At 38.0% G+C, this 24,369-nt stretch overlaps 1 protein-coding gene across 1 annotated transcript in view; it reads left to right on the top strand.

The window, feature by feature from the left end:
• Positions 1–24,369, top strand: part of LOC105491244 (ADAM metallopeptidase with thrombospondin type 1 motif 18) — a 151,467-nt gene that overhangs the window by 68,733 nt on the left and 58,365 nt on the right. The window contains exons 4-9 of the mRNA XM_071084992.1: positions 1,838–2,031; positions 2,335–2,418; positions 3,985–4,144; positions 7,005–7,110; positions 10,401–10,538; positions 12,590–12,743. Coding sequence (XP_070941093.1) covers positions 1,838–2,031; positions 2,335–2,418; positions 3,985–4,144; positions 7,005–7,110; positions 10,401–10,538; positions 12,590–12,743 — 836 coding nt within the window. The remainder of the gene's footprint in view (positions 1–1,837; positions 2,032–2,334; positions 2,419–3,984; positions 4,145–7,004; positions 7,111–10,400; positions 10,539–12,589; positions 12,744–24,369) is intronic.

Here is a 24,369-nt window from a genome sequence, read left to right as displayed (position 1 = left end):
TAGCATAGCCGGAAAAAGGTTATTCTCATGGAGAAGAGGAACTGGTATCACTAAGATATTAATCAGGCAAAATAATGAAAGAGTTTCTACCATTTTAACTGGTTTTTGAGTTTTTGGTATTATTGAAATATCCTCATTAAGGGGCATGTATAGAGTAATAATTTAACCTGTACTAATGATAGTAATAATGTTTATAGTGGTAAGACATGTTTGATATGAGACATCAAAGCAAATCTTTACAGCAACCTTATAAACAGGTGTCACCTGTTTTCATAGATAAGGAAACTGAGACTCAAGGTCACTGTGATCGTAAGTGGCCAACCTGAGTTTTTAAATTTAACTCTAAATAATTTGATCTTTGAATTTTACTCTGTAGAGAGCTAGTTTCACTGTTATGGCTGGACCGGTGTTATAGTACTAAAATATTTCCATACTAGTTAGTACACAGGTACTTCCCTGAACTTTCCAGATGCCATTTTTCTTCCCAGGAATGCGTGTAGTTGTTTCTATCCATTAACTAAAGGCATCATGTCTGGCCCAGCAGGCACTTCTAGGTCTCTGCTCAATGGCTATGGCCAGTATCCATTCTGTTAACTTGGTGTCCACACTTTACCAGTTATGAAAAGTGTTTAATACAGTTTTTAATATCACCCCCCGACTATGCTGTTTCCCCGATAACTAAGCCAATATCACATCAAAGAGTTCTTACTGACCACTTCTTATGTGCTATGTGAAAGTCTGTGTTGATGAAATGAGAGTTTCAGACATGACCAGTATTTTAGAGCTGTTTACATTTTATTTAGAAAATGTTGTATAAAGTTTTAGAGCTGTTTATATTTTGTTTAGAAAATAATGTATGAAGTGGTATATTTAATGAATTCATAAATAATAAATTTAGAGCCAAAGGATTAACACTATTTCTGCAGTTTTTGAGTAGAAAAATGAGCATTTTCTACTTTCAAAGTTTCTCCCCACAAAATTGATTTTTTGTTGATCTGTTCTACTAACTAGAATTATAGCTTGTTTTAGTTGTTGTTGTTTGAGATGAAGTCTCACTCTGTCATCCAGAGACTGTATCTCAAAGGTAAATGCATAGGTGTGGTTGGGTGTTTCTTTTGAGGACATAAACGAGAGACTTCCTTATGGAGTGCAGTGGCGTGATCTTGGCTCACTGAGACCTCTACCTCCTGGGTTCAAGTGATCCTCCTGCCTCAGCCTCCCAAGTAGCTAGGATTACATGCATGCACCACCATGCCTGGCTAATTTTTGTAATTTTAGTAAAGACAGGGTTTCACCATGTTGGCCAGGCTGGTCTCAAACTCCTGACCTCAAGTGATCCACCCATCTTTGCCTCTGAAATTGCTGGGATTACGAGCGTGAGCCACCACGCCTGGCTTAGAGCTCTTTTCTTTTCTGTTTTCTTTTCTTTTCCTTTCTTTTCTTTTCTTTTTCTTTCAATTTTTTTAACTTTTTAGAGCATTTTTGAGTTACTGAATTCATCCATTATCCATTTATTTCTATCCACCTACCCATGTATCCATCCAACATGCATCCATGCACTCATCTACCCATCTATCCATCCACACATCCATCCATCCATCCTGTCCAGCCCGTCCATCTACCCATCCGTGCATCCAAACATTTATTGAGTAGGTCCTTCTTGACCACATACTAGATGCAAGGCACCCGGGCAGGCACTGGCAGCATCACTTGTTAGTGGATTGGTGGAGTGTTGATTACATAGTTTCTCTTCTTCCCTTGTTTCAGTTTCTCTTTCAACAGGTCTTATCTAGATATTCTCTAATATCCCTTCCAAATGCTCTTATATTCATCATAGATGCTCCCAAGCCTCCCACAGAGGACACCTATCTAAGGTTTGATGAATATGGGAGCTCTGGGCGACCCAGGAGATCAGCTGGAAAATCACAAAAGGGCCTAAATGTGGAAACCCTTGTGGTGGCAGACAAGAAAATGGTGGAAAAGCATGGCAAGGGAAATGTCACCACGTACATTCTCACAGTAATGAACATGGTAAGGTGGGGTGTCACGAACCTTCTGGCTCTTTAAAGAAGATAAAAGTCATAGAATTCTCTTGCATGGGTTGAATAGCATATATATTAGGTTGGTGCATATGTAATTGTAGTTTCTGCCATTACTTTTAATAGCTACACATGTGGTTTTATTTTTTTAAGTTGAGTTTTGAGGAAATTGTCTTTATATGTACATATATTGGTTAAAATTGAAGCCTGTGTACTTCAGTCAGTATGTCTGATTGATTCCCCCATAAGGTTTTGAACATTTTGAGATTTTGTTTGACTTCCATTGTTCCAACAGGTTTCTGGCCTGTTTAAAGATGGGACTATTGGAAGTGACATAAACGTGGTTGTGGTGAGCCTAATTCTTCTGGAACAAGAACCTGTAAGTGGCAAACTTCATTTATGTCTTCTTTCGGTCTGCCATTCAGAATACATTCCTTGAATACCTACTATGTTCACTAATCCATGTACTAGTCATTAGCTGCTTAAATTTGAAACTAGGCTGACTCTCCTCAAGGTACAATCTTAAAAGGTTGTGTAATCACTTAATTAAACTAAAGCACCAGAAAAATATTTATATTTAAATGTATTTATATCATATGTGCATATATATACATAAATAATGGTACATAAAGTATTAAATATATAAATATATAATATAAATAAAAATATGAAACATAAATATGTTACATAAAAATATAAATGTTATGTAGGATTCACAAAGAAGGTGAATTTGGTCATAGATTTAAGCATTAGCTAGATTTTGCAAGTTTGGTATGCTGAGTAATTGCTAGTAGATGCAGAAGGATATTTCAAAATATACTGAAAATAAGACATCAGAAAATTATTGTAGTAAACCTACTGTCTCCCCAGTACCATCTTAGGTAATACAGGGAATAAACAAGGGATATTTAGCTGCCCTTGAATTGATCACAGTGAGATGCAAGACACAAACATGGGGCAAATTTTGAAAACCGGAACATGTAATAAAGTGTTAAATTACATGGTACTCACTGCTTTGTAGTGTTTTGATGTTTAAACTCTGTTTCTCTGAGATAGTGATTACCATTCAAATGGGTATTTTTTAAGTCCCCCGAGGCTCTTCCTCTTCTTCTGTAACCCCAATAAAAAACATAAAAAGCAGGAAGACACAGACAAGACAAAAATTGATCTAATTGCCTAGCTGTGGAGAGCTACAGAAGTTAACAGCTTGTCAAATGGTTTTTGGAATTTTAGAAAGATAGGAAGGATGCGTGCTGATCAGGAGACACTTTTGTCTTTAGCCTACTAATAGGTTGCCCAAGGACACTGAAGCCAGCCACATCCTAATTAACTGATAATTAAAGATCTTGTCTGTCAACTTTCAACTTGGCCAAGTCAATAGTTTCAACTAAGCAAACATTTGACAGATGATTATTTTAAGGGTAGGTCCTCTCTTATCCTTTGGAATCATATCATCATTTGTTTATTCACTCTGTGAATTTTCATTATATTGATTTTCATTATATTGATTGATTGACTATAACCTATGATGTGCCAGACGCTTTGCTGAGAATTTCGACATCTATGGAAATAATGATAAGGCTTTATGGAAAAGCCATTGAACTTCATCACCATTAATTTATTACCCTGTTTTAAAAGTTGTAACGGTTTTATAAAGGTAGTACCAGATGAGATGAACAAAGGTGTTCTAAGTGATGCCAGGTTATTTTTTGTAGAACTATAATCAATCATAAACCACACTAGAGAAACTTTGTAGTTGCTTTAAATATTGTGAGCATTTACCTAAAATAGATATTTTCCCATCTCCTACCTTAGCTCAAGTGTTTTCCTCTAGTGATCTTTTTCCCTAGAAATAAGTTTCTGTGTTTGCCTGTACAAATGGAATGATTCAGCATTCTCATCTCTGTGACAAATTCACACTTTGATTTGTGTGGGTTTCCCATAGGGAGGATTATTGATCAACCATCATGCAGACCAGTCTCTGAATAGCTTTTGTCAATGGCAGTCTGCCCTCATTGGAAAGAATGGCAAGAGACATGATCATGCCATCTTACTCACGGGATTTGATATTTGTTCTTGGAAGAATGAACCATGTGACACTCTAGGTATGGTATGAACAGATCCTTCACACACACCTGTTAGCTGAAAACACAGTATGCAAACTTTCTATGGATGATGGATAGCCCTTATGTTCCTTAATAAAAAGACATAATATTTAAATTGTGGAGTAACCTCCCATGCCCTCTGGAGACTATTGTTCTTTTTAACTGAACTTAGAATGTGGGGAGCCCACTTACTTTATTCATTTTGTATTTTTTTTTTATTTGAGTTGAAGTTTCACTCTTGTTGCCCAGGTTGGAGTATAATGGCACAATCTTGGTCCACGGCAACCTCCGCCTCCTGGGTTCAAGCAATTCTCCTGCCTCAGCCTCCCAAGTAGCTGGGATTACAGGCACCTGCCACCATGCCTGGCTAATTTTTGTATTTTTAGTAGAGACGGGGTTTCACCATGTTGGCCAGGCTGCTCTCGAACTCCTGATCTCAGGTGATCTGCCTGCCTTGGTGTCCCAAAGTCCTGGGATTACAGGCATAAGCCACCTCACCTGGCTTGTATTTTTCTTGATTGATCCTACTGATGATCACTGAGGTGTGAGATACATTATTTAACTAGAAACGTGTAGGTTATTCCATAAGCATCATGACCACAAAATCAGGTAGCTGAAGAAGATTTTACTGGGTTCCATGGTACCTAACTGTGCCACTAGGTAGCAGTGCCTCTTTTAGAAAGTTACTTGACTTTCAAGTGCTCAGTTCTTCCATATTAGTTTGTACAGGACAGTGATAGCACGAATTGCATCTTTTATATCTATACTATATTCCAGTATATTCCATTGCACATAATAGGAATTCAACATTTTTTAAAAGTTGATGAATGGTTGTCCAAATCAGGAGTCAGCAAACTCTCTGTGAAGGACCTGATAGTATGTTAGGCTATGCAGGCCACAGGTCTCTGTGGCAGCTAGCCATTTCAGCTGTATTGTTTCAAAAGCAGTAACAGGTAATATGTAAAAAATGAATGCAGATGTGTTTTAATAAAACTTTATTTACAAAAACAGAACACAGGAACCATAGTTTGCTGATACAACTAATAGTCCAGATGAATGGTAGAATTTTGTGGAGCTGAGAAAAGCTTATGTGATGTACTTCTCTCACACTTTTCCTCGAAGTACTTTATAATCCCTTATGATACATTAAAGACAATAGTATGTTGGACTTCATAAGACATTTTATTTATTTTTTAATTTTTTGAGATGGTGTCTTGTTCTTGTCACTCAGGCGGGAATGCAGTGGCGTGATCTTGGCTCACTGCAACCTCTGCCTCCTGCATTCAAGTGATTCTCCTGCCTCAGCTTCCAGAGTAGCTGGAATTACAGGCACCCGCCACCACGCCTGGCTAGTTTTTGTATTTTCAGCAGAGACAGGTTTCACTGTGTTGGCCAGGCTGGTCTCGAACTCCTGACCTCAAGTGACCCACCCGCCTCAGCCTCCCAGAGTGCTGGGATTACAGGCATGAGCCACCATGCCAGGGCAGAAATTTTATTTTTTATGTTTCTCAAATTCTCTGTAGTTTCTCTGTTATGTCCTATAAATAAGTTTATTTTAACAATTAGCCATTAATCACAGTCTTCAAAAACACAACTATTTTGGAAATTGTTCCAGAGAAAGGGTTTTTATAATGAAAAACGATATACATCCATTCATATTCTGGATTTGGAATGTGCAAAGTGACATATGATAATCCAATGCATTGTTGATGTTTTGAAGATTCTGAGAAGCAGACAGTGTTATCTGTTATCCAGAGACCAAAATGTAAGAAAAGGCTTGGAAAAAACAAAACGCCAGAAATTCCACCACTTGTCGAAAAGGTCACTTACTTTAAGCAGTATGTCCTAATGCAAAGTGCATGGGCTTTGACTTCCCATATGTCTGTGGTTGATTGCTGAGTCTGGTATTTATGACTCTGAGATCCTGAACAAGTTAATTCACCTCTCTGAGGTTTGGTTTCCTAAGCTATAAATACATACACACAGATATATAATAGACATATAGCAGAGTGTGTGAATTTGGCAACCATTTATTTAGTGACGATGATGATGGCAGTAATGATAATGATGCTACCCCTTATTTGTGCCTTTATATTAGATTTCCCAGCTGATCTCCCTTCTATCTTGACAGTGAAGTGAGTACAGTCAGTTCACAAGCATGCATTTAATATTAGATGGGTACATAGATTTGTTCTAGTGATTATTAGGACCAAAACTGGAATGAAAGATGTTCTCACACACTGCACTGTATTTCAAGATAGACTTAAGAGCTGGCTGGGACACTTTTATAATGGCTCTTAGAGGAGGTAACTTTGGGAACAGAAGCACTTACCACATTATAAAGAACCAGAGAAAAATTAATTTAATCTGCATGCATTACTTAGGCATTTTCATGTTTTCTGCTCTAGAAAAAGACCAGGATGCGTGTTTTTTCTTGGAAAATATACCCTGAGCTGTGACGTGAATGCCACTGTTCAGTGAGCATTTTGCATTGGTTTTGCTATCATTCTATCCGTTGCTCTGACCCAAATGATAAACTCAGACAAGGCATATAAATATTCTGTGACTTACTGTACTAAAAGTAAAATGGGAATTACAGTACTCATACTGACCTTACAGGGCTGTTACGAGGATCAATTGATAACAATATGTAACAAAAGCAAGAAAATAGGAAATGCTGCATTTATATATTATCATTGCACAGGACAAAGAACTGTAGATCATTAGTAATTTTTTTTTTTGCAAAAACATTGAATGCATTGATTAAACTAAAACTATGTAGAACATTTCGAGGATATAAATTATCACGTATCTGTGTGTGCAACCTTTGGATTCACATTTGAAACTGATCTTTCAATAGGGTTTGCCCCCATCAGTGGAATGTGCTCTAAGTACCGAAGTTGTACCATCAATGAGGACACAGGACTTGGCCTTGCCTTCACCATCGCTCATGAGTCAGGGCACAAGTAAGTGGCTCTTTGACCCACTACTTTATATGAAAACTAGTTGGATGATTCATTGGCGTTTTAACCGTTGTTGTTGACTTAGGCGGAACAAAGAGGATCAATCTTGTGTAAAGCTTAGAATAGTTTCTGGCCATACAAAGGGCTCACTAAAGGCTAGTTATTGTTGATTTCATTCTTTTTAAACAACAGCATTCAATGGCCACACAGTACTCCTTCGTGTGCACGGATTGCAAGTTATTTAACTGAGTCTCTAGGCTGTTAGGCATTTGTTTATTTTTGTTCATGTTTTGCAGCAATGGAGACACTTCTAGCTGATTCTTTATGCACAGGAAGTAATCATGGAGAAAAATTAATTCCCAGAGTAAAATGGCACACAACTTTTTAAAAAAACTTTTGCTGCATGTACTGAATATTCTTTTAGTTGGTAACATTGCATGTACTTAATATTCTTTTAATTGGTGTTAGTAAATCTTCCTTTTATGATGGAGACAACGCTATAGAGAATTTTCAAACATTTGAGCAACAGCAGCTGAATTGGAGCAAGTATACTACTTTACAAAATAATGATTTCAATGTGTAGTACTCTTCAGGTATACCCATTTAGGGATGTTTGTGTGTGCATGTGTGTATATTTTATTCAACATACAGGAAATAACTCATATATTTTTAAAGCATCTAGTTAATTTTTGACTTAAAAAGCAAATATTCAGTAAACATAGTTGATATTTTTATATGTTGGTGCTGGTATCTTTTCTGTTCTTTCTTTTTTTTTTTTTTTTTTTTTTTTTTTGAGACAGAGTCTCGGCTCGAGTGCAGTGGTGTGATCTCGGCTCGCTGCAACCTCCACCTCCCAGGTTCAAGTGATTCTCCTGCCTGTGCCTCCTGAGTAGCTGGGATTACCAGTGCCCACCACCAGGCCTGGCTAATTTTTATAGTTTTAGTAGAGATGAGGTTTCACCGTGTTGGCCAGGCTGCCTTCAGGTGATCTGCCTGCCTCGGTCTTCCAAAGTGCTGAGATTACAGGTGTGAACCACCAGGCCCGGCCAGTGCCGGTATCTTCTATGAGCTACACTTATTATCTCTAGGAAACTTAAATCTTGACAATTGTTGTTATTGTTATCCAACAAATTTCCAATGTTACTATACACACACACACACACACTTAGACACCCACACACACTTAAATATGAATAAGCCAATTTTTAAAATTATAAATGGAGAAGCAAAAATGCTCAGTAAGAATGATGTTTCTCATGCAAAGCAGGAAATAAAATATATATACATATCAAATGTATGTCTAAGTTTGTTTTACCAGCATGAAGTCCAAATGAACTGGTCTAACTTTTCAAAATACTGGTCATTGAAAAATTTAATTTTCTTTGCGTATGTGTTAAAATTATCCCAAATCAAAATCCAACATTTTAGATAAGGAAAAGCAGAAAATACTCTTCAGGTAGGATGCGGGAGAGAAGTCAGAGGTTGGAGAAAGGACAGATGTAAAATAAAATACATACTTAAGTTCTAAATAATATGGCCTTATGAAGTTTTGAAATAGACAATTCCTCAGATATTTATATGGCATTTGGCACGTGCTAAAGAAAATACATTATCATCTTCTAAAATGCTATTAAAGTAAATTTAAGAATGTTAAGTTCAGAATTAAATTCCAACTTGGTTTTCTTATGCACATAAAATTCCACTGAAGTTCTAAGTAAGTTCTTTTCCTCTAGCGTAATAGCTTCAATCTCTCCTACGCCATCTCTGTTTCTGGGATTCTTGCTCTTTCTTCTTGTGCTTTATTTATAGATTTCTTTCTGTTTTTCACTTCGGGTGCTTTATTTATAGGTTCCTTTCTGTTTCTGACTTTCACAAATATATTTAGAAAGGGTGTCTCCCAAACAAATCCCCTTAAGATCTTGGTTAGGTGAGAAGAAGAATTAAATTGGGAAAAGCTGACGATAAGAAAATGCTTTCAGTGAGTATATGTTGAGGTTATTAAATACCTACTTTTGAGTGGTCACCTCTGAATACCTACGGAAGTCACTGATAGGATCATAGCATATGGCTGCCCTGCTACTACTTTCCTGGCAAACTGGAAGGAATGCTGGAAAAATGGCCATGTTATAGACATGGGTCACAAAAAGTCATATCTTTTATTGTAACATATTTATTTGGTATAGACGACTTTCAAAGGCTAACTCTATAAATGAAATTATATCAGAATAACATTTTTATTTACATAGGAATCATATCTGCCTTATAAATATATGGTCTAAGAAACGAGTTTTATTCTTTTAAATAATGAGATTAAGAACAATTTAAATTAATGATGAAATTCATATTTATATCCCTCCATCCTCTGCATTCCTAAAAAAAAAAAAGAACCGGAAAAGACTTTTCTCTGCACCAAATTTTTTTAGAGCAGATCGAAGACTCTTGTTTCTCCATCTTCTACCACTTTAATATAGCCTGAAGTAAGCTCTGTCTTTATAGTATGTATCCTATGTGGGTATGCACATTGATGTAACATTTATTCTACCTGTCAGGATATTGGAGAATTCTTTAGGTATAATATGCATGATTCCTATTGAGTAGACCACCTAAACTTTTTATTCTATAATTACTAGACCCTTCTGTGATGAAATGGAACAAATTAAAGTTTTCTCATATAATACATCTGAAAGATAACAGTAACGGTCAAGGTTTAATAGCCTTCAGTAAAGGGGTTCAAGCATTTTAAAAAATGTTTATTATAAGAGAGTTTAATTATAATCAGAGTTTGTGATTTCAGCTAATGAATTGATCATAGTTGGAGAGAAGTTTTTATACCACCCTAGGCTTATGTATGAACAGTTCATAAACAGCTTAGAATCAGCATCTCTCTACATCTCCTTCCTACTCACTCTGAACTTCTTTACCATAGTTCTATGTTTGGTGACAAGAAAAGAATTTTACTGTTTGAAATAACGTAATTTGGCTGGTCCATCACTTTGGCTTAGCTTATACCTAAATTTAACTTGCCCAACATTTTCCAGCCCATACAACATGTAGCAGCTAGACCATTCTTTGCTTCTGTGGTCAGGAAATAGTATAACAAAGCCCTCAGCGCTTCTTAAATTTTCTGCGTGAGTTTTATAACAGTCTACAGTAATCTGTCTTTCTCTGTTCCAGTTTTAATAACTCTCTCAGTTGGTTTTGTTGATGATCACGGCATCTTTTTTCTTCCTCAGATTATCCTTCAGGAAAATGGGTTCACAAAGCAGGATTTTGTTTTCTTCATTCTGTTTCAGCTTTGGCATGATTCACGATGGAGAAGGCAATCCCTGCAGAAAGGCTGAAGGCAATATCATGTCTCCGACACTGACCGGAAACAATGGCGTGTTTTCATGGTCTTCCTGCAGCCGACAGTATCTCAAGAAATTCCTCAGGTATGACAGGTTAAATCCAGGGGTGCTCCTAGGTTTGGAGTGGTGACAGAATTGTGCTCCATAGACGTGAAAACAAATCCTCAGTGGAATTACCTTTTGATCTCTCAATAAACAGAAAGACATATGATGATGATGATGATGATATTATTGTTGTTAAAAAAAATAGATTGAAGCCTAATATTGTGCTAAATGTTCTCCACATATTTCCTCTTTCAATCCTCACAGCAATACTGTTATCCTCAATCTAGAGTTGAGAAATCAAGTCTTAGAGAGGTTAATTGTGTGGCTTAAGGTACTATCGCTGGTAAGTTGCAGACAGAAGACTCACACTTAGATCTGTTGTGACTCTAGGATGTGTACTCAACCGTCTCTTCCCTGTGACTTCCAGAGGCTGCTAGGTATATTGTCTTTTTACTGTGACTAATTATTTCAATCTTATCAATGTGCCATAGAGTATTTTTAAAATGCTCACATGGCATGAGTGTGTGTTTGTGTTTTAATGAATAGAGCATTTTCTTGTTTGACTATTGTGTCTGAAATGGCCAGGAGCCAGCTTTATGTCCAAGTGATAGCCAAGGAGGATGGTAGCTATATAAAATGCTTTTAATAACACAGAACCCTTAAGTTGCATTAGTAAAAGTAGGAGTTAGGAAATTTGCACTATTCATATTAAATAATGAACCCAAAGTTGAAATACACACACACACACACACACACACACACACACACACATATACACATACCTACCTTTTTAATCTATGTTGACCCACTAGGGTACTTAGATACTATTCCCATATCTGTTTGACCAAATGTTAGTGAAATTTCTTTGGGAATTGACATTCTTGATACTTTATTTTTAACCCATACCACTGTATATTATTTGCAAATGTTTAAAGAATTACTAAGATATATACACAAAGCATATTAAACTTAAAGATACCTAACTAAATATGCCCAAAGGGTAGTAAAAAAATCAACAGACTTTTTGCTAGTGAGCTTTGCCATGAAGATTTTCCTATTAGTTTTAAATTCATGATTTGGTGGTTAAAATTATTTTTTCCAACTCATGTAAGAATGCAATTAATAAGTATTGAAATTAAGATCTACTTGACATAGATTGAATTTCCATTAGTATGTAGTTAAATGCTTTTGTAGTTAAATGTTATAATAATGATAACAGCAGCAGCTAACTTTGCTTACTATGCTTTATGAAACATGTTATATTTTCTTGTTTGAACTGTGTAACAACCTTTATGAGAGTCATTGTCACTCCTGAGCTGTATAAGAGCTACATAACTCGGTCTTGGTTGCATGGTTGATTAGGACCCCCATCTATCTCGCTACAAAATTACACTTAACCACCATGCTAATCAACCTCTCAATGGTACCATATTTTAATTATTTAAGTAAGTGGACATAAGGTGCTAAGAATATCCATGCCATCAGGACTGATTTTTGCTCTCAACAGGTTCCATCAAATATACCTAAAGGAAATTTTTCTGCCTCATGCCCCAGTTCATTATTCCTCTTGATTCTTTAGGAATGTTACTTATTTTTGTCTGTAAGGCTTATTGTGAGTTAAAGTACATCTTTGACCTCTGCTCCATTATCCGTTAAAACAAAAATACTTGATTTAAAACTCCATGAAGACAGGTACTGTGTCTGTCTGGTTTATTTTGTACCATTAGTGCTTTGTCTAAGGTTTGCCACAGCAGGGACTCAGTACAAATTGTCAGATATTGTTGAATGAGATTGTTGATAGGAGTTTTCAAATATATTAACCTTCCCCATCTCCCGTCGAATCCCAAGCCAAATCACTTGGATGGCTAGAATTTTCAGCATCCTGTAAAACCCTGCCTGGCTGTGTACATTCCATCCTCTTAGACAGGACTCACTCTTTGGCATAAACATGGATTTGAACTTTAAACATATACCTGTTTCTCAAAGCATGTTATATTTTTCTTTGCATGAATGCATTCAGAAGTGTGTTGTCATCAATGGAAAGATCACAGATCAACAGAGTAATTAATAAGCATGTATTGTCATTACAGCACACCTCAGGCCGGGTGTCTAGTGGATGAGCCCAAGCAAGCAGGACAGTATAAATATCCAGACAAACTACCAGGACAGATTTATGATGCTGACACACAGTGTAAATGGCAATTTGGAGCAAAAGCCAAGTTATGCAGCCTTGGTTTTGTGAAGGTATGTTTGCTTGTGATTTCAAACTTACATTAAGACTCTGCAATGTGTCTGTGTCCCTAACAGAAGTGTAAACATTTGGTTTGCCAAGGCCAAGGGTTAGGGTCTGGGTTATCTCTACCATGTCAGTTGTTTGGCATGATAATTAAGTGGCAATTTTACTGTCAATGAATTATCCAGGCCTATTCACATAGACCATGCCTGCTTTAAATACCGCTTGGTAGAAAATTATTTCTCTTTAAATGAAGACTTTATCCCTACTAGGAAACCTGGGAACAAGAGTTTGTACCTACTGCTGATCACTGCTTCTTTTCTCTGTATGATCCTATTCCTTCTTAATTTAATACATTTCAAATCATCACCATCCCAAAATACATTATATGCCCTTTATAATATAGGAAAACTATTATTAGCAGCTAGCTTTTTAAATTGTATTTAAATTCAAGGTATATCTTGAGTAACACTAGTAAGATTATTGTGTCAAGTCTTCAAAGAATTATAAATTATAAAAAAGATAATTTGGAAAGTACAAAAGTCCAGGTTATAGAAATGAGAGACACCTTGTTCCGTGTGGTCAAGAATGACATTTTACTGACAGTAGTATTACAGTCTCAACTTTACTAAAAAATAGAATCATTTTTAAGTTGGTTTATTCCCAATATCCAAAGAGAAATATGGAAGTTCTAAGTAACTGAAAAATGCATGGAAATTATGGAGGTTTATAGCTCCTCTTTCCCCCTCTATTCCTGTTCCTCTTCTTCCTCCTCTTTCTCTCCCTATTCCTCCTTCTCTACCACCACCATCACCACCACCACCACCACCACCAACATCACCATCACCATCACCACCATCACCATCACCATCACCATCACCATCACCATCACCATCTACTATCATCTCCAGTAGTTGCTAAGTGAGCCTGTGCCCCACTTAAGGCATTCTATTTAAAGATTTATTTTACGTTACCTCAATCTTCACAAAAACCCTGCAAGTAAGAATTATATTGGGCCGGGCGCGGTGGCTCATGTCTGTAATCCGAGCACTTTGGGAGGCCGAGACGGGTGGATCACGAGGTCAGGAGATCGAGACCATCCTGGCTAACACGGTGAAACCCCGTCTGCACTAAAAACACAAAAAATTAGCCAGGCGTGGTGGTGGGTGCCTGTAATCCCAGCTACACGGGAGGCTGAGGCAGGAGAATGGCATGAACCCAGGAGGTAGAGCTTGTAGTGAGCTGAGATCGCGCCACTGCACTCCAGCCTGGGTGACAGAGCGAGTCTCCGTCTCAAAAAAAAAAAAAAAAAAGAATTATTACCACTTTTGACCTGGAGCACAGAAAGTACATTTAACTTGCCCAAAGCCACAAACTTTTAAATGGTAGAATTTAACAAAACAAGTCACACATGTTGACCTGAAATTTCCTCCTCTTCATCGGTGACTGGTACCAGTCACTATTACCCGTGTTTCCTAAACTTCAGTCATTAATATTCAGTCATTAATAACTACCTTCTTTAGTTGTGTTATCTCTATATTATTATTCACTTATTGCTTTTCTAGAAACCAATTCACATTCAAAATATAACTTCAGTCCTAAGAAATAATATGCATCAAATCATAGGTTTGATATGGGATTACATATTGTTTCTAATACAGTTTCAGTGCATAACTATTAAAATATTTTCCAGATGTCATTCACATTTTTTTGGTGTATCCTTCATGACACATGGACCTTACTTTCACGAATGGTGGTGAACCATATGTAAAAACTAACAAGTTGCCTGGGTGTAGTGGCTTATATCTGTAATCCCAAGATTTGGGGAGGCCAAGGTGAGAGGATCACTTGAGGCCAGGAGTTTGAGAATAACCTGGGAAACAAAGTGAGACCCCTTCTTTACAAAAAATTTAAAAGTTAGCTGGGCTAGGGGCATGTACCTGTAGTTCCAACTACTACGGAGGCTGAGGCAGAGGGATCACTTGAGCCGAGGACTTCGAGGCTGAAGTGAAGGATGATAGCACTACTGTACTCCAGCCTGGGGAACAGACTGAGACCCTATCTCTAAGAAAAAAAATCAACAGACTGTTCTATTTGCCTGTTAAGTTGATGGTTTTGGCAGAAGTAATTAGCCATTTACTTTGTTGAAAAAGTTTGTATCCTAATTTGCCTCTTGTTCACTTTATTCTAAAGGATTCATTATCTTATTAATTACAAATTTATTACATGCTATGCAGCAAAAGCACAGTTGGTAATAAGTATGATTTTCTTTAGAAATACAAAGGAGGTTCCTAAAATTACTATTGTTCCTTCAGAAGTATGTATTTGTGGGGTACCTGGTCTGTGTCAGGCAGTGTGCGGGGCTTAAACAACCTTTTTAAATAATAGATTGTTTTCTGGGACCTCACTATATTTTTAAAAGACAGCTTCTCATTCTGATGGTCTTTCATGGGAAACAGAGCAAATAGAAATGAAAATTTCCAAGTAAAAGATTGAATCAAACAAGGAAAGGGAAGGTGAGAAAGACTTGCTTAAGAGAAGAATGATTGAAGATAGTGGTGAGGTTAATGGAGAAGGTAGGGTTGTTTGATAGATTCTGAATGTAGACTGTTTTCCCCACACCTTAGCTTTTGGTATTGTTGTTAAACCTACTTGTAACTTGAACCCATGGCCACACCTATGAGGATCATAAATATTGCCAGGCTCTAGCCAAGAGGAATTTCCAAAACAACAAAATTTCTTATTCATCCTGTCTAGTAGAAACAGTTTAGACCCTCTCTGGCAATGCAGGAAAGAGGTGAAGTTTGTCTTCAGGGCTTTTATTGTCCCATTATTACTTTCTAATCTTTTCTCCTCACTTTACTTTTTTTTTTTCCCTCCATGCCTCCTAGAAAGGCAGGGTTGCATAGTGATTAGAAGAAGAACAACAACAAAAAGGAACTAATTCTCAAAGTGTCCTCAAACCGGCTGGTGCAGTATATTGGCAAGACCTGAAACTTGTGAGAAATGTCTCATCCCAGGCCTAAGGAATGAGAAATTTTGGAGCTAGGACCCAGAAACCCATATTCTAACAAAAGCTCTAGATGACCCTGATGCTCAATCAAGGTTGAGGATCACTGAGTTAGACAATCTTCAATTATTTATTTATTTTTTTTTTTTTTGAGATGGAGTCTCCCTCTGTCACCCAGGCTGGAGTGCAGTGGAGTGGTCTCGGCTTACTGCAAGCTCCACCACCCAGGTTCACACCATTCTCCTGCCTCAGCCTCCAGAGTAGCTGGAACTACAGGCGCCCACCACTACGCCTGGCTAATTTTTTTTTTTTTTGGATTTTTTAGTAGAGACAGGGTTTCACTGTGTTAGCCAGGATGGTCTCGATCTCCTGACCTCATGATCCACCCACCTCAGCCTCCCAAAGTGCTGGGATTAGAGGCATGAGCCACTGCACCCGGCCGACAGTCTTCAATTTTGAACATTCACACATACACATTTGCCCACACAAATCTCTGGATTTTGGAGTCACATAGACCTAGGTTTAAATTTTGTTCTGAGATTTCTTACAAGCTTGGGGAAATGACTCAACCTTCCTTAGCCTTAGAGTTCACCTTTGAAAGGTGAAGATTATAATAGTTCCTCCATGGCTCATTTGTGAGGATACATCTTTTGATACAGTTGCATCACCCGGTAAACAATACGGTTTCTTCTAACTCTCTTCCTTATGTCTTCAGCGTCATCGCCACCATCACATTTGTCTCTTCTTCCCCAGTAGCTGCCCTGGTAAAGGCTCTGGGGCTGGCTCTTTGGATCACTCATCACCATCTTCCCCTGCTCTCCCAGCCATGAATTTTCTGTGTCTTCAGCATGCCAGACTTGATCTCTGTTCTCATCCAAAGAGTTCAAGAAAATGAGTTGCTAATCTTTCTAATGGTTCTGTGTTATCTGGAAAGACTCAAAGCAGGATTCACTTTGTAACAAGTGGAGAGAGCACCCATTTGATTATTCTGCACTTTAGAAATGCTTACCGACTCCATGAGTGAACTGATGCTGTTCGTCAGAGGGTCCCAAGTGCTGTCACAGACTGACAGCTTCTGTGCTGTTATTTTACTAAGCTAGAAGTGAGCAGCTGATCAAATGAATCCTCTTTAGCTGACCCTGTACCTCAGTAGCCAGCAGTCACTATCACATAGCAGGAACTCAGTTTTAATGTTTATTTATAGACCCACTGAGAGTTTGAAGCTGAGTAGAAACTATGGGGAAGATATTTAAATTCTTGTGAATGTTCTCAGGCCCATCATTCTAGAGAGCATTGTATTGGAAGGATAGCAGGATCCATGTATATTTCTTCTGTCAATCAAGAAAAATGACGAGACAAGTCTCAAGCGTTTTAGGGGATTTATCTGCCAAAGTTAAGGACACACCCGGGGGACTGGTCTATGCCTTTCTCTGAAGATGATTTTGAGGACTGCAAATTTAAAGGGGAAAGGGCGGGAAATTGAGAAGTACACAATTTTCACATAAGAGCAGGGCAGGGAACAATAGTTATTCATAGTTATTCATGCCTTTGGCTCAGAGAACCTGCATTTTTTTTTTTTACATAAAATGACATAAAACAGATGGGGCAGAGGAGAAATGCAGTGAAACTGCATTTTACATAAGATAAATATAGACACAATGGGGCAGGGGATCAATCAGATATACATTTGTGTCTGGTGGGCTGGGGTGACTGCACCTGTAAAGATAAGCTATCAATTTTGATTTCCATGGTGAAACTTTAATAGCTCTCTAGGAATTTCCTTGTGGGCAAAATATGGCAGAGGTATGTAGTTTTTCATCTTGAAGCCATCTTATTTAGGAACCAAAAGGGGGAGACAGGTTTGTGTGACCCAGTTCCCAGCTTGACTTTTCTCTTTGGCTTAATGAGTTTGGGGTCCCAAAATTTAACTTTCAACTTCTTTTCACACTTCTTTCAAGAAATGTAATGAATGGAGAATAACTAGAAACTTCCTAGTATGGAATCATACTATTTGATACTATTATACTATTACTTTGTAATATACCAAGTTTACTGCATCACGTTTTAACTTCTATTAACTTTCCCCAATGCACTTACACTCCAGTGATGTTGATGTTCTTCTATGTTTTCCAAATATTTCCTTTTTCATGTCTACAAGTCTTTGCATGTGTTTCTTATTCTAGTATGCTGTGTGGCCACCCACTGATGCTTAATCTTTTTTTTTTTTTATTGTTGTTAAAGATTCAGTTCAAGTGTTATCTCCTTATTTCCTCAGGGAGATTTAAACATTTCTTTCTCTGGGCTCCACTTCCAGCTTATGTGTCACTTTTATAAACTTGTGATACAGTTTAACTATGTATACACATCTGTTGCCTTCGTTGATAGAGAGTATCTGCCATGCCTAACATGTGCCGGATGTCATATCAGATACTCAGTATTATTTATTGGGCTTACAGTGGTAACCAAAGCTCACATGTTTTAGCACTCCCATTTCCATAAAGTAGAAGATGTCCCCTCTCCCTCTTCTCTCATCTCTCCTCAAGAAAGCAGGAGTGACTTATCTGATTGACCAGTTTAAGACTATTTCCGAGCAGGCATGCCACGGTACCATCTCAGCATCTTCTCTCTTGTGCTGCCTGTCTGCAGGATACACACTTCTCTTCTGCCGCCCTGGAGGTTGCCTGCCTCGGATGGGAGAGTTGTGTCTGCCTCCTCTACCTGCAAGTGTGAAGGGATCGTTAGTCTAATGCAGTGGAGATAGTGTTAGAAGACTTATTTGGCCACAAATCTCAGCCACATTCCCCAATTCAGGATTATCAGTAATAAGGTTATTATCTATATTTCCATTTCTTAGACTCCAGTGTCTTATTTATCTAGTGGTGGAAGAGACAGGAACATTACTTATTGTCCCCCCTGAATCCAACAGAAAGGAAATTGAAGTTAAATAATCTGATCAAGATTAGGCAGAAAGTGTTAGTACACAGGAAAACAAAAGGCCCAGATTTTAGAGTCAAAATTGTAGTGATATCTATATGTGAATGAACTCGTAGAAAATTGAGGGTAAAATAGTCTTTCCATCCTATAATAATAACTACTATTTATTCAGTGCTTATTATGTATCAAATAGTACTTTAAGCACATGATACATATTAATAGTTCCGTATCTTTGGGGCATGTGCTATTATTCACATTTTCTAGATAAGGAATCTAAAGTACATAAAAATAAATGTTTTACTAAGCTTTATATGAGCAAATGGTAGCACTAAAATTGGATCTGGGTAGCACATTCTCTTAACCATTATACTATACTGCCTCTCATATTATCTACCTAGAAAAAACATAAAATGGTACCAGTGCCAACCCCCTTACCCAAAAAGGAGGGGAGGAGCAAAATACTAAATGAATATATTATAGAAGAAGACATACACATAGTCAAACACATGAAATGGTGCTCAATATCAATCACTCTCAGGAATATATAAAATAAATTACAATGAGGCAGCACTGTACACTGACTGGCATGGGGAATATTAAAAAGACTGACACCACCAAATGATACCAGAGACCAGGAGCAACTGGAACTCTGCATATTGCTGATGAGTGCATAAAGCGGCATAATCACTTTGGAAATGGTTTGGCAGAGCTGTTTCAATGTAGAAAGTTAAACATACCTTTACCCTCTGACCCAGCAAATGTACTCCAGGGTATTTGCCTGAAATAAATAAAGGCCTGTGTTCATAAAAGGGCTTGTCCAAGAATATTCTTAGCTACTATTTGATTCATAAGAAGTCAAAGACTGGATACAACTTACATGTCCTGCAAAAGGTGAATGTACAAGCAGATTAGATTTTGCTGTATTCATGTAATGGAACTCCTTTTATTAATAAAAAGGAATGAACTATTGATATACACAAAAACATGGATGACTGAAAAACATGCTGAACAAAAGAGTACATTCTGTATGGTTCCATTTATATGAAATCTAAGAGAATAGGCAGCACTCACCTATTGGTGACTGAAATCGGAATAGTGGTTGCCCCTAAGAGGGGAATTGACTGCAAAAGGGGACAAGGGAACTTTTTGGAGTGATGGAAATATTCTGCCTTGAATGTGGTGGTATTTATAGTGGTGTATGTATCTGCCAAAATTCATAGAACAGTATACTTAAAATGAATGCATATTATTGTATAAATCATACCTCTATAAAGTTGATTTTTTTAATGGCATTGGGACAGTTCTTGGTGACTCCTACTTGTTAATTGTTAACTTTACTTTTAAATTATTGCTTAGCTTAAAAGCTAGGGTAATAAAGTCAGACATACATGGGCTTAAATCCAGGACAACTAGAGACTTAACTGCTAAAGGAAGTTGGAAGAATTTATTTAATTTCTCTGAGTCTCAGTTTTCTCAGGAGCACATTGAAGAGACAGTCATACTTTCCTCACATGGCCACAATGATGATACAATGAAATAATTTATGGAAAACTCATCATCCAGTTTTTTTCACATATACTGTTTGCCAGGTTCTTTCATGTTGTTATTATTTTTTTAATTCTTGAAAACCCTTAAAAATTCCAGTCTTTATTACAAATGAAGACTATTTTAAATCATAAAGTCTGTCATTTTTATTCATGTATTGATTTACTAAAATATATTTACTGAAGCCTCCTTTGTACCAGGCACTGTTTTAGGTGCTTGGGATATATCTGAGAGAAAACACAGTTCTGTACTCTTGTGGCTAGTTGGGGAGAAAACAAAGCACAATAAACTTTATAAATAAGTAAATGATGTTGTAAATGAAGCCACATAGTGCTAAATAAGTTTGGAATAAGATAAGGAAAATTGGGAGACTGACTGGGTGGTGGCTGATTAAATTTTTTAATAGCAAGGTCACAGGACATGAAATTTAGGCAAAGACTTGAAGGAGGTAAGAGAGAGAAAGATGCAGATAGTTGAAGAAATGGAACAGCCAGTGTAAAGACCCACTGTGGGAGCAAGATTTGAGTGTTTGCAGAGCATCAGGGAGCCAGTGTGGCTAAACCAGAGTGAGCAAGGCATAAACTGGTAGCATACAATGTCAGGGAGATAAAGGGGGCATATGACTTCATGGATGACAAGTAAGACTTTGGATTTTTCTCATGGTGAATTGACAAGACATAACAGGGTTTTGAGCAGAAAAGTGCCATGAGCTGACCGACACTCAGTTGATTTGGAAGGCTCTCCCTAGCTGAGTGCTGTCCAGCAGAACTCTCTATAATGGTGCAAATGTTCTCTGTTATCCAATATGGTAGGCACTAACTACACATGAACGTGAAATGTGACCAGTATGCCTGAGGAAGTGAATTCTTAATTTGATTTTAAGTAATGTAAATTCAGGTTTAACAAGCCACATGTAGAAAGTGACTATCATATTGGACAATACAGCTCTAGTCACTGTGTTAAAAATAAACTGGGTAAGGGTGTGGGTAAAGTAGACCTTCAAGGCTTGTGAGGAGGGCCTGGCAGTGAGCTGTGTGTCTGGTGGCTTGGAACAGGGTGGTAGAAATGGAAGTGGCCATAATTGTTTAGATTCTGGAAATATTTTGAAGGCAATGCCAATATGTATAACCTAGTGGGAGATTTCTTGATAGAATGTGAGAGAAACAGAAGAGTCAAAGATGACTCGGATTTTTGACCAGAACTACTGGGAATATAGAGGTGTCATAGAGTGAGATGGGGACAGTGAAACATGAGACAGGTTTGGAGGAGCCGATGAAGAGCTTTTATTGTGGATGTGTTCAGTTTGTAATGCTTCATGAAATTTGGTTTGCAAAAGTCATTAACATTTTTAGCATGTCGAGTTTTACTTGAAGGGGTATCCAGCCTATGAAATACCACTGGAGGACATAGCAAGTGACAGGACAGAATAGTGGATAGCATTGGGACTCTTTAAAATGTTGCCTAGTTCAAAAAAATCATATGCAGGCAACATGAGACCTTGGGGTCTCTGTGGTTATTTCTTTTTTCCCTTAAATTAAGACAAGTCCAGGGAATTATAGATAAGGGGAAGTTATTTGAATATGCTGGTAAAAAGAGGGGGGAGGTAGAAACAAAAAAAGTGCAAACTCTGAGTTGCGTTTATTTTGAAAGGGAGCCTTCTCAAGGGGCTTTCATGGTCGTCAGAGCATGTAGTTGGCTATAATTACCCTTGACTTCTGCGCTCCACCACAGAAGAAATAACACGTTCATGCAGCCTGTCTTATTTCACTCTGGAATCCCTGTGTTTTTTTGTTTTGCTTTGTTTTCCTGGTTCTTTCCAGCAGCCCCTTCTCTTGGGCCTGTGGCTTGGCATTGGCTACGACAGCTAGCCCTCCTTTTCTTTGGTCTGCCCTAGGGCCATTTTGGTGGCTGCCACATAGGCACTGGGTATGGGTTATGGCTTTTTCCTGGCTGTAAGAAGAAAAACAGTTTAGTTCTGAAAGGCTTTCTAAGTGTAGGTTTAATCGTTTCAGTGCTATCTCTCATGCTCCCATTTCACATAAGCGGCTCTCTTACCCACATTGATTGATTTCCCTCAAACCCAGGGTGACTCAATACAGTAACAGGTAGCGATGATGACCCTCATTCAGTTTGCTGGGAGGCTGCCATATGCTTTCTGCTAATGTCAGTGGCAGGTTCACGGGAAGATGTATATATTCTAGCTTATGAGCTGTATTAAGAGTTGGGAATGGTACACGTGCCCATATCTGGGGCAGCTGGTGGCGTTGGTGTTTCTAAGTAGTGTCCTAAATATTCTTCCATTCTCCTTTTGTGGGAAGAATTTTATGGTCTACAAGACCAAAATTACTGTATATATATATCTCTCTGGTTTCCCTATGTTTTCTTTTCTCAGTCCCATGGAAAGCTTTTCTTTTTTTGAGTGTTTCTGAAATATTTCTAAGCATATTCTTGCCATATTTTCTAACTGTAAAATCTACATGAAATGGAGTGTTTGGGGAATTAGGTACCTGGTTCGTTGAATTTTCAGGATTACAACAAGTAACGACAAACTTTTTTTTTCCTCCTCTCTGGTTGTTTATATTTTCCACAAAATGTACGTGTTCACATTTCTATCTTAGGAAATAGAATGTGGCCACCAAAATGGAGTCACTTTGACCTTTCCCGATGTTTCACGACATTCCATTAGTGCCGTAATTCTGAATATCAACTTTAACTGTTAGAGCTGAAAGTAATCTGGTTCCATTTCTTTATAGGCTGGAAAACTGAGGCCTGGAGAATTTGACAGCCTTCCAATACCCATCAATGGCAAATCCAGGCCCAGGGTAGTGGTTAAGTTACTAGACTCAGAAATCAGGCCAGCTTGAGGCCTGTCTTTGTTCCTGGCCAGCTCTGTGACTTTAAAGCTTCAACAGCATCAGAAGCTTGCTCCGTTTTTTCAGCTAAATGGGTTTAGATGAAGAATTAGTTCAGTTTCCACCACTAAAATGGTAATAAAAATATTAGTTCCCTATCTAAATAAATTTCTACAAACTTAGTGTGACTTAAGGCAACACACATTTATTATCTTATAGTTCTGAAAGTAGACATTTGAAAGGGCTAAAATCAGGCCAGGCATGGTGGTGGCTCATGCCAGCAATCCCACCACTCTGGGAGGCCGAGGCGGGCAGATCATCTGAGGTCAGGAGTTCCAGACCAGCCTGGCCAACGTGGTGAAACGCTGTCTCTACTAAAAATACAAAAACTGGACGGATGTGGTGGCGCATGCTTGTAATCCCAGTTCCTCGGGAGGCTGAGACAGGAGAATTGCTTGAACCCAGGAAGTGGAGGTTGCAGTGAGCCGAGATTGCACCATTGCACTCCAGCCTGGGTGACAGAGGGAGACCCTGTCTCAAAAAAGAAAAAGAAAGAAACAGAGAGAGTGAGAGAAAGAAGGAGAGGAAAGAAGGAAAGAAAGAAAGGAAAGAAAAGAAAGGAAAGAAAGAAAGAACCAAAATCAGTGTGTCCGCAGGGTTTTGAAGGCCTTAGGGGAGAAGTCATTTTCTTGCTTTTTTCACCTTCTGGAAGCTGCCTGCATTCCTTGGCTTATGGCCCCTCCTTCATCTTCAAAGCCAACAACATTCTCCTAGGTCTTTCTCAAGCTGTAATTTCTCTGGTTCTCTTCTAAGCTCCTCTTTCCCATATAAGGACCCTTGTGACTATGTTAGGCCCATGTGGAAAATTTAGGACAGTGTCTGCATCTCCATTTCAATTGATGATGACCTCAATTGCATCCGTAACTTTAATTCTCCTTTGCTACACAACTTCACATACTCACAGGATCCCAAGATTAGGATGCGAATGTCTTTGGGGGCCATTATTCTGTGTACCACAGTCTAGCATGAGAATGAAATTATTTCATAGGTCTGGTTTGAGAATTTAATTGTCTATATATTTGAAAATTGCGATAGAGATGAAGAAGGTGGGCAGGCCTGGTGGCTCATGTCTGTAATCCCAGCACCATGGGAGACTGAGGTGGGTGGATCACTTTAGGTTAGGAGTTTGAGATCAGCCTGGGCAACAAAGCAAGAATGTGTCTGTACAATTAATCAATCACTAAAATATAAACAGCACTCATAGAAAATGCTTCAGTTAAGCATACACAGGACTTT

The sequence above is a fragment of the Macaca nemestrina genome, chromosome 18, assembly GCF_043159975.1.
Source record: "Macaca nemestrina isolate mMacNem1 chromosome 18, mMacNem.hap1, whole genome shotgun sequence".
Lineage (NCBI taxonomy): Eukaryota > Metazoa > Chordata > Mammalia > Primates > Cercopithecidae > Macaca > Macaca nemestrina.
The sequence above is the reverse complement of the archived record's forward strand: the minus strand, read 5'-3'. Positions and strand labels throughout refer to the sequence as shown.